The sequence below is a fragment of the Mirounga leonina genome, unplaced genomic scaffold (genome assembly GCF_011800145.1).
Source record: "Mirounga leonina isolate KUSES-001 unplaced genomic scaffold, KU_Mleo_1.0 Mir_154, whole genome shotgun sequence".
Classification (NCBI taxonomy): Eukaryota; Metazoa; Chordata; class Mammalia; order Carnivora; family Phocidae; genus Mirounga; species Mirounga leonina.
Genome location: NW_023270389.1, coordinates 29,134,791 through 29,150,696, shown reverse-complemented (window position 1 = coordinate 29,150,696; position 15,906 = coordinate 29,134,791). Strand labels below are relative to the sequence as shown.

Here is a 15,906-nt window from a genome sequence, read left to right as displayed (position 1 = left end):
TGCCCTCATGAGGCCATATTGCTCAAACTGTCACCCAGTTCAGGCTCAAATGCTACTAATTACAAGTAAACTACAAAATGCCACACACCAGGAAGGAACAAAAAGTTTTGCCTCTCTTACATGATCAGTGCAATACATAAAACTAAATGTGAGGTAGAAATATTTCTATCACTGTTCACAATTTTAAAATATTAAAAATTTTGAGTACAGCGGTGCCTGGCTGACTCTTGATCTAGGGGTTGTGAGTTCGAACCCCAAGTTGCATGTAGAGCCTACTAAAAAAATTTTTAAGTACAGATTCTTTTCCACATACTTCTGTTCTCATTATTGAATTACCACACAAATTACTGACTAGCAACTGCTAAATTATGGTAGTCCTCATCCTGAATGTACAGCAACACAACAGTTTCCTACTTCATACCCAAACATCTTAAAAGTAAAAACCTTTATTTTAAAAAGATCGTATTCAGATAAGGACATTCCACAGACAGAAACAAAGAGGGGAGGTAGGTGGGTAAAAAAAAAAAAATGTTAGCGTTAACCTAGAATGGAGAAGTCATCTGTGCAGAGAAATCAGGAGTTGGATTTGATGCAGACTCAGTGAGATTCTGCTTAGCAGTCTTGTTCAAGAAAATGACCAAATCTAGGAAATGACCTTGGCAAAGAAAGAACTAATTTACTTTCCCGAATCATGTGGGCCCAGGAGTAGATATTTCTCTACAGAGAAATCCATGTTTACGCTTAATATAAATAATTTATCATTTCCCTACAATAGTATCATATGCCAAAAAAAGGGCAAAGTTTCAAAGACCCGTTCTATCCTTTAATATTTTTACTCCTTAATTCAACATTTGTAGCCACTGAATTTCAAAAGCACAATTTTCTCATTTTACATAGCCACTTACAGTTTTTCTCCATCTTTAAAAGACACTTCCAAACATTTCCGCATCTCTAATATTTAAATGTCTTACTTCTTTCCTTCTGCTATCTATACTTTCAACCTTTTTAAACATGGTTAAACTATGACTAATACTTTTTTTTTCCTATTAAAAATGCTCAACGCCATTTTTGTCATACTGTTATCTTATTACAAACTTTTTGAGACAAAAAGGATCCATCTAGAACCAAAAGATATTGGAATCTGATTTTAAATGAGGTCGCAATAAATAGTCTCTCTGATATAATATTTAGGATAGGTAACGCAGTTTCAACAAAACATGTTCTGATTTACATAATTTTAAATTTCTACCCTTCCATATAGTGCACCTCAAACACAAAGAAAATACTCAACCAATTTTCAAATAAACCTAGAAATATGAAATATTTAAGTTAAAAAAAACCCCCAAAACCACAATAAACATACAAGTCCCTAAAATGCAGGTTATACCACCAGAATAAGGAACTATTTTAGAAAATGTAGTTAATAAAAAAAAAAACCTGAAAAATGCTACTGGATATTAAGTGATATCTCCTTTCTTCAATTTTGTGATTAACAGGTCTTTTATTGGTAGTAAACTAGAGCAAACAATCAGAATAATACATATGCAGTATTCAGTACACACAATAAAAGTTAAAGAAATTCAAAACCTGTATAAAACAAACACTGGAGAAAAATCATACAGCTTAAGAGATACAGTGGTAAAGGTCCTCTCCATCCTTTGATTACAGCTTGTACTCTGTACCCAATAGAACTTACCGCACTTACCAAAATAAGAAATACAGACTTTTTAGTATTGAGTGTATTTAAGAGGATTAAACACATTTTCTAAGAATCTTGCAATGACAAATAGGTGACCCTTTAGCTGGTAAGCAGACTTAAGGGAGGAAAGTGGGGAAAGGAAATTAACTAATATTTTGTAACCATTTTTAATAATTTCTTATTTTCCAAACACTGCTTTCATAACAGAAGTGTTTTACACTTGCACAATATTAATTACTTTATTATACATGGAAGCCTGTGGTAGGCTGATTACACAATAAGACTGCAAACAACCAGTGGTACTTTTCTGACGTCAGAAGAGTACATAAGACTGAAACATCACCAAAAGTACATAAAAAACTCATCAGCATAAACATCAAAGTACATTAAAAAATATAATCAGGAAAAAAATACAATTGCTAAAAAGTGGTTTAGAGCAGAGCTACTGTCTTATCAGTAGCTTCAAATGGCAATTAGCGTTCATAGCAAATTTTGATGACTTTACAAGACCCCTGTACAATACTGACTAATGCACCCTTTTAAAATGTACATTAAAGGCTGCAATTTCACAAAGAGGTTCTGATGTCATTACTAAATGCAGACACTCTTATCCCTCACATTAGCGATGTCACCAATTGGAATTACAACCTTAGTAATAATACCTATAGCTCAGAGTATGGGGCTTCATTATACATGGAAATCTGTATGGGTTTTATTTTTTTTTAAAAAGGTACGTGGGGGGTTGTTTATCCTATTGTTCAGTATTTGAATGCCATAAGGCATATAAAATGTCTAATGAATTACCTAATGGAATGTAAATCATTCTAAAATTTAAACTGTCCAGAGAGAAGAGGGAACAAAGCAGGCTCAGAACTCTAAGAAAGAGGGTAGGACAAGAACAAAAAAACAGAAGTGTGGGTGACATGTAATAACATAGACAAGAGAACAATGTTTTAAGCCATGTATAATAAAAAACGCATACCCCAAATTTCAAAGAATTATGTAATTCCAACTTGGGTTCTAATACTGGTACCAACCAACCACTCGGTCATCAACACTGCCAGATATCGTAACTTCTAATGGAACTACAGCCTTGTTACACAGTTGGGATAAGGGGAGGGTGCTATTTTTTTTTTTCTTCTCTTATTAAAGCTATCATTCCAGGCTTCGATCAAAGATCCAAGAATATTTGTTCTACCAGGCTGGAATGAATGGTTTGGAAGTTCAGAGTACATTTAAAAGCTGCAACAAAATATAGGTAGCCAACATCTCAGAATTTTGGATCAGCCTAGATGGAGACAGCAATTTGAAATGTTTTCGATCCCTTACTTAAAAATGATGAAATGTGTATTAGCCCAGATAGAGCAATTTGAAATGTTTTCGATCCCTTACTTAAATGATGAAATGTGTATCATACTATCTGTAAATTGGATATTCCATTACAGTGATAACGTACAGAATTCCCATGCGTTATTACACTTTCCTGAGAGTAAAGCAATTAGAATAACCTTAATCCTAGCAACAAAGTTTTTTTTGTTTTTTTTGTTTTGTTTTTTTTTGTTTTGTAGGGTTTTTTTTGTTTTTTTGGGTTTTGTTTTTTTTGTTTTTTTTGTTTTTTTTTTTGCATTTAAAACTTTTGGGCTATTCCCTGACGATCTATACATGTAAATTTGATTGCTAAACATTGTCACTTTGAATGTCAAACTATTTTTAATCTATTGATTTTGATTAAAAATCATAATACAAACAGAGCTAAAATCACGCTAACAAAATAAACTAAATATGAAAAGTTGCATTGAAAGGGCATTACATTATTCTTAATAGGATCGTGTAGAAACATTCCAATGGCAGTGTTCTCAAAATAAAACAAAATTACATTAGACCTCCAGCCTGGTCACTTTTGGGACCTTACCTGTAACTTTGGCTGGTGGGTGTCTTTACTCTTGTACTACATGGCTCACTTACATCAGACATCATATTTGTATACCCTGAGAAATCTGACACTGAAGTCCTTACTCTATGGTCCACTTCTCCATTAGAGTTAGTGATGAAGGTCATTGGCACCCTGCTGCCCGACTTAAACTGAGAACCAAACGCTTGTGCAAAGTTCTCAATCTGGTACGTTGTTCTAGGCTCTATGTCTTTCTGAGGATCTATCTGGCTAGCTAACTCCTGAGATGGAATCTGAAAGCTTGTTGAGGACTCTAAATTTTTCTGTTGTTCCTTCTGGCTAGTCAATTTCTGAGATGAGGACTGGAAGGCTGATGAAGTCTCTAAATTCTTCTGAGAATCTATCAGATCATCCAGCTCCTGGGAAGGTGTCAACTGCTGATGTGTAGCATCCAAAGCAGATAAATAAAGACCTGGTTGAGATCCAAACAACATCCCAAAAGGAGGCTTTGGCAATGAAGATGGCAACACTGAGGTAACAGATTGGCCGAAACCACACTCCAAAGGAGATGTAGTGTATATTTGTTTTTCTGGAAATAAAGTGTGGTTGTGGAGAGGTGAAGACAAACTGACAAACTGGAAACCGTGTCCAAGAGTAAAACCTGCATTAGTGGATTTTTCAAAAGCCTGTTGGAGGTATTTGGAGTATTCTTGCAACATGCTTGCCTTATCATTTGAAGGTGTTTGGGTGCCTGGGCTCAAATTTTCTTCTTGAACCAATTCTGAGTGTTCTCCTGAGGTGTGTAAATCCACTCGTGGTTCCGTTATGTTGAAAGGATCCTCTTTCTGGCTTTCTGATTTGTTGGAGTATTGATCCAAAATACTTTGTAAAACCTCATCAGGAATTCCAGACTTGTCATGACAAGACTTAATTTCAGCATTTAGAGCTGAGGAGTCAATAAGGGACAACGGGGTCTCATTGTCCAAAACACTGACACCTGCAGACTGAATGACGGACTGTTGGGAGACCATGTGTCCCACGTTTATAGAAAAGGCACTGTTGCTGCTGGCAGTTGGTAAATATCTTCTTTTCTTTGAAAACTGCATGGCATCATCATAATTACTACTTATTTGACCTTGTTTGCCACTGGTACTTTGGAGAAGACTAATGGTCTCCACGCTATTATTCGACACTATGCCAAGTGAGCCACTTGGCTTCCCAGACAAGGACTTCTGTCCAACTATGTCTGGTAACGGTGACACAAAATTCAGGTAGTTTTTATCTGTATTCTTTCTGCTTCCTTTTTTAAAGATCAGTTTTGGCACCCTTTTCTGCAGTTCATCAATACCAGTGCCAATTATGCCTCCACCGGAAGACACAGTGGGCATTTCTACTGAGTAACTCTGCATGTTTAGATTATTTGAAATTTGCGATTCATTTGTTTTACCAGTCTTATGCTCCTTATTTTCAACAGCTATGCTTTTTGACTTCGTTTTTCTCCTTGAAGAACTTGTATTTCCCTGAGACAACACAGCCAGATTACCCATATTGTTATGGGTTGATGACCCAGGTTCTGCACTAGCGGCTCCTTTAGCTATGGCTTCACCACATGTGCGCCTGTGCTTCAACAGTCTATCAGTCCTTGAAAAATACTGTTGGCAAGTGTCACATTTATATGGCTTTTCTCCACTATGTGTCCTCTTGTGTCTCTCCATATGGTACTTCTGAATAAACTTCATGCTGCACTGATCACATCCAAATGGCTTCTCTCTACTATGAATTTTCTCATGTCTCTGCAGTAGGTATTTCTGAATGAAACCCATACTACACTGGCTGCACTGGAAAGGTCTCTCTCCAGTATGAATGAGGACATGTCTGCGCAGGTGATAGGAGCTTCTGAAAGCAGCACTACAGTGATCACAGATATGAGGTTTCTGACTTGGGGACAGGATGGCACCTTCTCCATCTCCAACCAAAGAAGGCTTGGAAGATGCACCTGGCTTCCTCTTGGCTTTGATTCCCTGAGATTCTGGCTTTGGCCTCTTTGCCTTTTTGACATTAGTGTCCTGCTTTGGCTCCTCATTGCCATGGTGCTCATCAGTCCTGCTACTGCTGCTGAGCAATACGTCGCGGGGGTGCTGGGCTGGCTGCTGCTGGGCATGCTGGTGGAGAATACTGAGGTCCTGGATGACGCCGTGGCTCCCCCCATCCCCACCTCCTAGGCCTGGAGATCGCTCTTCAGCCCCAGCGAACAGCCCCCCATAGTGGTGGTGGTGGTGGTGGTGGTGGTGGTGGGACTGCTGCTCCTCCGGATCTGCGGGTTTCTCCTGTTTGATGCTAACCAAAGACTGCAAGAATCCCCAGGAGGTCCTCTGCGAGGGGAAGGCCGCGGCTGACGCCGCCGGCTCCTTCTTGAAAGTCATGTCCGGGGCTGGCGGAGGGGGGGGCTCAGCGGCCGGGGCTGCGGAGGTAGAGGAGGATAACACGCACTGCGGGGGAGGGGCGGCCGACCCCGCCGGCCGGGTGAAGCTGGTGACCGGGGGAAGCCGGTGGTTGAACATAACCATACCCTGGGGAAAGGTGGGTTCCATCTCTGCCCTCCTGCTGCCGCCGCCGCCGCCGCCGCCGCCGCCGCCGCCGCCGCCGCCGCCGGAGCCGCCGCTACCACCGCTACTGCCGGTACCACCGCCGCCACTCAGGAACCCGCTGCCGATTTTCATACCCCGGAGGAGGCCTGGCTGAGGAGAGGAGGAGGAAGAGGGAAGAGGGAGGAAAGGGGGTGGAACCGGGCCCCGGGCCGGGACCACCGCAGCGCCCAGGACCCCGCCGCGCCGCCGCCCAGACCGCAACGCGCCCAGCACTAATTCCCAGCCCGGCCGCCGCCGGCACCGGTACGCATGGTCCTGCGACTCTTCCCTAGGCCTCGCCCTCTCCCTCTCCGACCCACCGGCAACACTTACGGGTACCGCCGCCGCCGCAGCCGCCGTCGCCTCCAGTTAATAAAAATAACGCCGTCCTCTCCACAATGGAATTAAAAGCCTCCCCTGTACTGCGCAGCCGCGGCGCGGTGTCTGCTGGGAACTCCCCAACCCAGCCAGAGGGGAGCTCTGTGGAGCCACGGCGCCTGCGCCGCAGCTTCCGCCCGGCCTGCCTGTCAATCACTGGGGCGGTTGGGCGGAGGGGAGGCCCAGGGCTCGAGGGGCGGGGATTTGGATGCCCTGTAGAAAGAGGCTTCCAGGCGAGCAGGCGTGATTGGTGGGCTGCACTGACGGCGGTGGACGTGGATGAGGGCTTCTGGGGGAGGCCGCTCAGGAGGTGGAACCCGAGGGGCGGAATTACGCAGGACCGTACTGCAGCGTGGCTTGGGGGCTGCAGAGAAAGAGGCTGGCGGAAAAGGTGGGGGAAACTGAGGACTGAATGTGGGGGCTTTCTCTGCTTTACAGTTTGCAGTCCAAGTGTTGAATCAAAATCCAAACCCGCAAGTGGATCACTTAGGGCACTTTTGGTTCTACCTAAAAGCAGTAAATTTCAAGTGCTCAACATTTATTAAAACATTGCTTCTGTTATCCCTCTTAGTTTGGAAACATTTTAATAATGGGCGTGTATCCTTTGCACTTATAGGAGGAGCCTGCTTTGAAACCGCAATAGAGGTACCGTTGCAAAAAAAAAAAAAAAAAAAAAAAGTTGTCTTGTTGCCAACCTACCTGAAGGCTACTGGAAAAGGAAACCGCGTGTAATCCAGGTGCAGCAGCCCTGTAAAACACGCCCACACACATACTTCATCATCCTCAGATGTTATTTAAATTCCCACATACCTTTTCAGTCTGGCTAATGAGTCTGTTTGCCGTGTTATATTGTTGCCTAGCCCCTTAGGTTACTTGTGAAAAACTGACTAGGCCCTTCTAAGATCTCTACTGGGATTCACTCTGCCCTCCCCGGGCATAGAATGCTGAGAAACGCAGGCAAAATTACGAATCTTTTCTTAAGGGAAAATTACAAAGTAAAATCTTGAAATCAAAGACCAACAAAAGTCAAACAAGTCTTTACTCAGTGCCTAATGTACACAAAGCACTCACTCTCATATTAAGCATGCAGAAATCTAAACCAGCAACTTGCCTACCAGAGACTATTTATAAATCACAGAATTTTTTTCATAAAAGAACTAGAACTGTGACAATAATTTACTTACATAGTATATTTTCTTAATGAAATTTCAAGTCAGTTTTCTCAATATTTCTAGCTAAATGACTTCTCATAATTAAATAATAAATGACTTCTCTGAGAAATTTCACCATTGAGACCATAAATACTATTCATTATTCGTTATGGGCTTCTCTTAGCCTGCTTAAAAACTTAAAGGACAATATTTAATGATCATTTTGAGGTAGGAATATTTTTCTAATTCTATGCAATTACGTATAAGCATTCTGCCACTTAAAACTGTGAAACTTTAATACCATCAAGTATAGTTAAGTGTTAAAAGAAAGAATGAAAATTCAAAATCTTAAGGCAGTAGTAAAATATTAGTCAATGCCTATGAGAAATGAGGCTGTCCCTTTATTCAGGGTGTCAGTGTTTAATGGTAAGCTGGGATGCATATAAGCTAGTCCAAGCATGAAGGGCAGTAGGACACTCATGTGAAAAGCCAACTTTGTTCCTCAGTTATCAAGATAAGAAACCTGTCATTTCTCTCATTCACTCTGTCAGCCTTGAGATACTCCAAGCAGACTTACCTCTGTGTTGTATACCCCATATATCAGGAAGATGAAGACACCCTGTAAAATAAAACGGAGGGAAAAAGCTGTTAACGCTAATCATTTCAGCAGTAGAAATACCTGAAATAAACTTTCCTGGGAACAGACAAAAGAAGACACACTTCATCAAGGTCAATTTATTTTTCTATTTTTCAACATTAGAAGCTGTACCTTGAGCATTTATAAGGTAACATACCAGCACATCACTTATAGTGGTTGTGCTATTCAATTCTCCACAAATAGAAAGTAAGAATACCATTCCCAGTACATAGAATATTAATTAGAAAAGTCAGTATGCCAGTCTCTGGAAGATAGCTGGGTAATGAAAAAATTAAACTCAGAAAATGTCATCAAAGGAATCACAGAAATAGCACTCAGCATCAGTGTTTCTAAGAACTGCTTTAGAATACAGCAACTAGAATATATTTGTTACCATCTTCAATGGGGTAAAAAAAATGTTTTTTTAATCAAAACAGCTAAAAGGATAAACTTAGGGTAATAAATATGAGTAGCTTTTAAATAATATTTAAAATATCAGTTCAAGTTAAGGTAAAATTTCACATTATCACTTGTAAAATTGCACACATTTTTATTGTAACCTTTATAAAAAAAAGTTCCAAAGATCTGCTATTTATTAGTCCTTAGTTTTAGAAAATACTTAATTGTAAAATATAAAATGAATCTCACTCTTAACTCTAAAAGATTAATTTTTTAAGTAAAACTGATATAGTTTAAACTTAGTAGAGATAATAGCAAGAAATTTTCCATGTGTTTTTGCCTTACAGAGGAAATAAAAATCTATGTTGTCCTCTTCTTGTTAGGTATTAGTAAACGAAATGTTAGATAGAGATCTGCACTAACTTCCGGAAATGGTTCAAATAGTTAAGAAATGTGACATTTTTGGGGGCGCCTGGGTGGCTCAGTCGTTAAGCGTCTGCCTTCGGCCCAGGTCATGATCCCAGGGTCCTGGGATCGAGCCCCGCATCGAGCCCCGCATCGGGCTCCCTGCTCCGTGGGAGGCCTGCTTCTCCTTTTCCCACTTCCCCTGCTTGTGTTCCCTCTCTCGCTGTGTCTTTCTCTGTCAAATAAATAAATAAAATCTTTAAAAAAAGAAAGAAATGTGACATTTTCAAAAGGAAAATATTACAGGAATATCTTAATATTTGTTTTACATCTGAGTACTTAACATTTTACAGGTAATGGAAAAAATCCTATAACAAGGAGATTGAATAAAACAAAGTTTTGCTCTTGTTAGTTTCTTTTGTAATAGACTCTATTTTTTAAAAACAGTTTTAGATTTGCAAAAAAATTGAGAAGATAGTACCAAGAGGTTGCATGTATCCCACACCTAATTTCCTCAATTATCAACATTTTACTTTTTAAAAAATATTATTTATTTATTTATTTATTTATTTATTTATTTATTTATTTATTTATTTCAGAGGGAGAGGGAGAGAGAGTTTTAAGCAGACTCCATGCTGAATGTGGAGCCCAACATGTGGCTCGATCTCATGACCCTGAGATCATGACCTGAGCTGAAACCAAGAGTTGGACCCTTAACTGACCGTGTGACCCAGGTGCCCTTCATCATTTTACTTTTTAAATTTTTTTTTAAAGTAATCTTTACACCCAATGTGGGGCTTGAATTCACCACACCCAAAATCAAGAGTTGCATGCTCTACTGACTGAGCCAGACAGGTGGCCCTGATCACTTTACATTAGTATGGTATATTCATTACAGTTAATCTTACTGGTTTTCAATACTGTTCTCTATGTGATTTCAGAAACAAACTTGCATTATATGTGTTTGTATTAAGAAAAAAAATTGATAAAGAGTTTTGAACAACCAAAATTTCCATTGGGTCTAAACTATTAAAAATTCAAACACAGTGAGAGTTTTTTCACTGTGCATACATGATATTCCATAGCTCAATACCAACACTCAAGTCCATCCTACAAGAGCCTTTCTCAAGATCTACACAGTACAGAATGAATTCAAGCTGCTTAGATGGTACTCATTTTATAGACTACTTGTCTACCTATATTCTAGATAATTCAAGAAAAAAAATTCTTCTCTGATTTATGACAAAACTGTAAGATAATTAACAGTACTCCTTCCTTTCATAATTGCTAATTCTTTATTTCATGTTGTCTTATATAGATATAAAATTAAGAGTAGGTCACTCAAATTTTACTTATATTTATGAGATAGAAGTATTTTGCTCTGTGCAATAGAGTTCTTCACTACAATGTCTTGTATATTGAACAGTATGCACTATGATTTGTATATGTTAAGAAATTCAGCTGTTTCATTTTTATGGTGCTTTGAAAATCAGAGAGCCCTTCTACAATGTGTGCCATCACACCTGTAATTTATCCATTTTGTAAATTCAATTTTCTCTAAAAGAAAAGAGAATTTTAAAAAATCTCATTTATTCTTCATGTCTCAGTAAAGTAAGGAAGATATGGAGTATGTCCTAATATTTTTATTTACAGTACGTTCATGTTACTCATTACACATTTTAAATTTTAATACATTTAACTCTTTAAAGGCACAGGAGATGAGCAACAACAAAAGTCTCCCTTTTGAAAAAAGGATTTAGACTGAAAAACAATTTTAAATAAAGGCAATTCCAATCTCAGAGATTTTTTGGCTCTTTCTCCTTTTTCTTCAACAGATGCACACTGAAGAGCATGACAAGCAATCCCCAAAATGATGACTTCAAAGACCCTGACAAAGCCTGAAACTTGAAATCACTCCAAGGAATCTCTGCTTTTCTTTCTCGTGGATTGTCTACCAGATGCCACCGCCACCACCAGTCAAAAAGTAAAACATTAATAATAATAATTAATTAATGTAATTGTATACTTTATACATGATGACTCCCCCCCCCCCCATGGATTTTACCAACTATTGACAGTTGTGATCATTTAGATCTAACTCTACAGAACTTCATAAACCCTTCACTACTGGATACACATCTCATTTTCTCTATTTTCCAAAGGGAAGAATCAAAACAGGAACAGCGAAACATAAAAATCTTAAGCCATAGCTAGGAGCCACTTTTAAATCCCTGCAGAGGGAATACCTTTAAGAACAGCTGGGCGGAACCAACTGCCAAATTTCAACTGGCACTGAGGTTTCTGAGCTCCTTATATGAACATTCTGTCCCACCAAAGAGTGAATCTTGTATGTATGCCACATGTCTGAAATGAATCATCCCTCATGTCTGTTAGGTGGTTTCTGCTATTCCATCCATTAGACATATCCACTCATAATATATATGGAGTATTGATCTATCATGGAACAAATTTCTCAGTGTTTTAACCACAATAAAAATAACAGTAATTAGATAGGAAGCATCCCAGGTTGTACCTGGATTCCCGTAGCATGTGTATATTTTATGGGTAGGAGCCAGGACTAGGGAAGGAACACAAGGTATTACATCTGGTATTGTATAGGAGTTAAAAATAGAAACTTAAAGGAAAGAGGGGGGAAAATCATACTATGTGATTTTATTTTCATTTTTATATGGAACATTAAAAAGCGAGGCAGCTTTGTAAATATCTTCATTGTCAAAAATGTTCATTGAATAATATCGGCCGATGGATTCAATGGCTGACATCTAGTCTGTTATTTTTATATCGATTGTTCTGTACTTTGGTAGAGCACTTCATGACTGCTACACAATCATTCTTTTCAGTGGTAATGTATTCTTTCCTGGCGATACAAAGAACAGGAAGGTGCCACCACACACAGTACATTGCCTACTCAAGAATCAGAATAATATTAACAATGCTAATATATGTATAGCTCTCTCAAAGCACTTTCATTTACATAATTCCATTTGTTCCTCACTACAATACTGCAACGTAGGCAGCATGAGTATTATTAGCTTTTTTTTTTTTTGAATATATGAGGAGTTTGAGGCTTGCTCAAAATGCCACAGTGCTGACAAGTTGGCAGAGGCAAGGATTAGCGTTCTGATGCCTCATCTAATGCGCTTTCACATACAACTGCCTTAAATAGACACCTTTGTAACTCTGAAGTCACCAGCTTCAAGGTAAAACAACTGGGGCGATCTTTCAAAGCTGAGGTTTTTCTGAAAGCATATTACCGTTTGATTAGCTCAGAAGGTCAGGGACTCGGTATGCAGTAATAGGCTTCAAACCACCCTGGTGCCCTACCAATAAGATACCCTAGCAAGTGCAACAGGAAATATGCTTTGCAACAATGATTCTCAGTTGCTATGTGCCAGGTTCTGTCTTTTGTACTTTCCTTACAAATTCTCCTTCAATGATGTATATTTGCTAGTTGCCAGGAAACATCTTTTCCCATCAAAATGCTGCTAGGTAACCACATAGTCAAATATCCTTTATCATTATCATCATTTACTGAACTTCTTTGAATGTATGACACTATGCCGTGTGCTTTTGTTTATTTACAAATCGTGCTCCAACCTAGTTTCTATAAACAGTTCCCGTTTGGGGGGCTAAATCCCATAGAAATAAATGCATTCGGGTGCAAGGATAGGTCCGTTTGAGGTTGCTTGTTGCTGTGTGTAGTGGTAAAGAACTGGAAACAACCTGAATGCCCTTCAACACAGGAATGGCTGAGTGGATTGTGGTGTCTTCATCCCTTATGATATTAGGTAGCTGAGAGAATGAGGTAGAGCTATGTTCATTGGCCTGGAGTTATTGCCATGCATTGTTAAATGAGAAAAGCAAGAGGAAAAGACGTGTGTTATACACGCTCATTTTTGTAAAACAAATGACAAAACCCTCCCTTCCCCCTCCCCAAATATAACTGATTCAACAGGAGAAAGGTGTGGAAAGGTGCACACCAAACTGTTGTCACTGGTTTCCAGTGGAAAGGATGAGAGGGAGAGGAGGCAAGTCAAACATGACAGAAGCACACCAGAGAAACATGCATGACCTCATCAAAAGAGGTGGAATATATAAGTCTTTGGAGCATATTAAATATGAATGTAGAAAACAGAATCTGCACATGGATAAGGATCTAAAGAAAAGATGGACAAATAAAATACTGATTTGATTTGGGGATAAGATTGTGGGTTTTTTTCTTGATTCCTATTATTACTTTTTTTTTTAAAGATTTTATTCATTTATTTGAGAGAGTGTGAGAGAGAGGGTCAGAGGGAGAAGCAGACCCCTGCTGAGCAGGGAGCCCAATGTGGGGCTCGATCCCGGGACTCCAGGATTATGACCTGAGCTGAAGGCAGCTGCTTAACTGACTGAGCCACCCAGACACCCTGTTACTATCATTTTTTAAGATTTTATTTTTAGGGGCGCCTGGGTGGCTCAGTCGTTAAGCGTCTGCCTTCGGCTCGGGTCATGATCCCAGGATTCTGGGATCGAGTCCCACATCGGGCTCCCTGCTCGGCAGGAGGCCTGCTTCTCCCTCTCCCACTCCCCCTGCTTGTGTTCCCTCTCTCGCTGTGTCTCTCTCTGTCAAATAAATAAATAAAATCTTTAAAAAAAAAAAAAAGATTTTATTTTTAAATCATCTCTACACCCAACATGGGGCTCAAACTCACAACCCAAGATCAAGAGTCACATGCTTTACCAACTGAGCCAGCCAAACGCCCCCCTATTATTTTAATATAAAGAGTACAATACATTTGAATGAAAAAAGATGGAAGTGGGTTTATTTAAAGTGAATTTATTATTTTTTTTAATGGGTTTATAATTTAACAATAAATGTATATTCACCGTGATTAGTAGACTAAAAGAAACATAAGCAGTTTATACAATAGAACACATCATTAATTTTGCCAGGGAAAGAGGGTGGAAGGTGGCAAGGGAGCTAAAATCTATTAAGTGATAACCTGTTTTGCATTATGCATTCGGTTGCTACTTTTCTGAAGATCTGACTCTTGAAGAAGAAGGAAGGGTGCCCAGAGAGACAGCCTGGAAAGGGCATTTCCAAGAGAGATCTTTGAAAAAGCACAGCTTCCGGAGAGCACAGAGCTCTCCCAGGGACCTGCAAGGAGCTCAGAATTGCTAAAGCCAGTGGCTTTCAAGCTAGAGAGGGGCAGCTGACGAAACCAGAAGCAGGGACAACAGCAATCTGGGAAAGGCCGTGCGTATCATGTCAAGGAATGCAGTTATTCTTCTCTTAGAAAAGGGGATCATTAAGAAGTTTTAATCAGGAAAGTGGTGTCATGAGTTTTGGGGTTTTGTTTTGTTTCTTTTGGTTTTTTGTTTGTTTTTTGAAGTAACTCTAGTAGCATTGAGGGAGATGGGTTATAGAGGCACAGGGCAACCAGTTAGGAAGCTATCATCAGGGTAAGAGAATCAAAACTAGGGAAATGGTTACGAGAATGCAGAGACGTTTAAGCGGCACAGTCAAATAGCAAATGGACAGGGTGCTGACCTCACATGATGGGAAAAGCAGAGAGTGGGGTTAGAGATGATAGATTTTTGGCTTCGTTATGGGGGGGGCAGGGGGGTGGTACCATCTCCTAAGATAGAGAATTAAATGGACAAAATGCCTGCTTGTTGCAGAAAAGAATACATTTATTATTTTATATGTGTTGAATGTGAGAGTGGTCCAGTGAGCAATTGGACACCAAAGTCTGAGCCTTGGGAAGGATATCTGGGATAGAGATACAGGTTTGGGAATCATCTGAGTATGGACGGAAGTAGATGCCCTCAACTAGGGAGTGTGTAAAGTACGTAAAGGCAATGGCTTTGGACAGACTTCTGGAAATGTCATCCTTGCTTCAGAGTTGAGCAGAGAGAAAAGAACCAATGAAGGAGGAGTCAGAGAGGTTGAGAGAGGGTGTTTTCGTGGGAGCCAATGGAAGAGAGTTTCAAAGAAGTAATGATTAGTGGCAAATATAGGTTAAAAGCATAAACTCTGAAACCAAACTGCCTAGGTTCCAGTATAGCTCTGCCACTTACTAGCCGTGTGAGCTTGGGCAAAGTACTGAACATCTCTGTGCCTCACTTTCATCATGTATAAAATGCTCACAGTAAAGTACCTGTTCCATAAGATTGTTAGGGAAACTAAATTAGTACATGATTGTAAAGTGCTTAGAACAGTGCCTAACAGGTAATTGCTGTATGAGTGTTTGACTGAATGTCACAGTAAGATCAACTAAGAAAGGACCTGAAAATGACATTGGATTTGGGAGTTACTGATTCTTTGCATTTATATTTGAGTAACTACTATATGTCAGGCACTGAGGAGATAGTCATGAACAAAACGTTGATCTTGCTCTTGAGGAGCTTCCATTCCGCTGAAAAGCATTTATTCAGTTTGTACTGTGTGCACTGTTCTAATCACCTGACGAGCATTACTACCTTGCTCATTCCTCACAATTACCGAGGATGTAGGTACCATAATCAACCTCATTTTACAAGTAAAAACAGTGAGCAGCATGGAGGGGTTCAGCAAGATGCCGGAGCCAGGAGGTGGCAGAAGCGGGATTTGAATTGAGCTGGACTGGCTCCGGAGAACACCTCCTTAACTTCTAAATCATATTGTCTCCAGGTGGCTGCTGGTGAGCTCAGCAAGAGTGGCTTTAGAGGCATGG

At 39.7% G+C, this 15,906-nt stretch overlaps 1 protein-coding gene across 2 annotated transcripts; it reads right to left on the bottom strand.

Annotated features, from left to right (window-relative positions):
* Window positions 1-1,079: 1,079 nt before the first annotated feature.
* On the bottom strand, window positions 1,080-6,648 carry ZNF281 (zinc finger protein 281). Of its 2 annotated transcripts, none has more exons than XM_035010376.1 (2): window positions 6,551-6,648; window positions 1,080-6,324 (listed from the first exon to the last, which is right to left on the bottom strand). In XM_035010376.1, the coding sequence occupies exon 2, from the start codon at window positions 6,308-6,310 to the stop codon at window positions 3,608-3,610; it is 2,703 nt and encodes a 900-aa protein (XP_034866267.1). In that variant the 5' UTR covers window positions 6,311-6,324; window positions 6,551-6,648; the 3' UTR covers window positions 1,080-3,607. The 2 variants fall into 2 exon arrangements, with proteins under 2 accessions (XP_034866267.1, XP_034866266.1); XM_035010375.1 differs by having other exon boundaries at window positions 1,080-6,328; window positions 6,551-6,646.
* Between the last annotated feature and the right edge of the window lie 9,258 nt (window positions 6,649-15,906).

What these genes read in the sequence shown, in the direction of transcription:
- ZNF281 (XM_035010376.1), bottom strand. Translation starts at nt 6,310, where the DNA reads ATGAAAATCGGCAGCGGGTTCCTGAGTGGCGGCGGTGGTACCGGCAGT.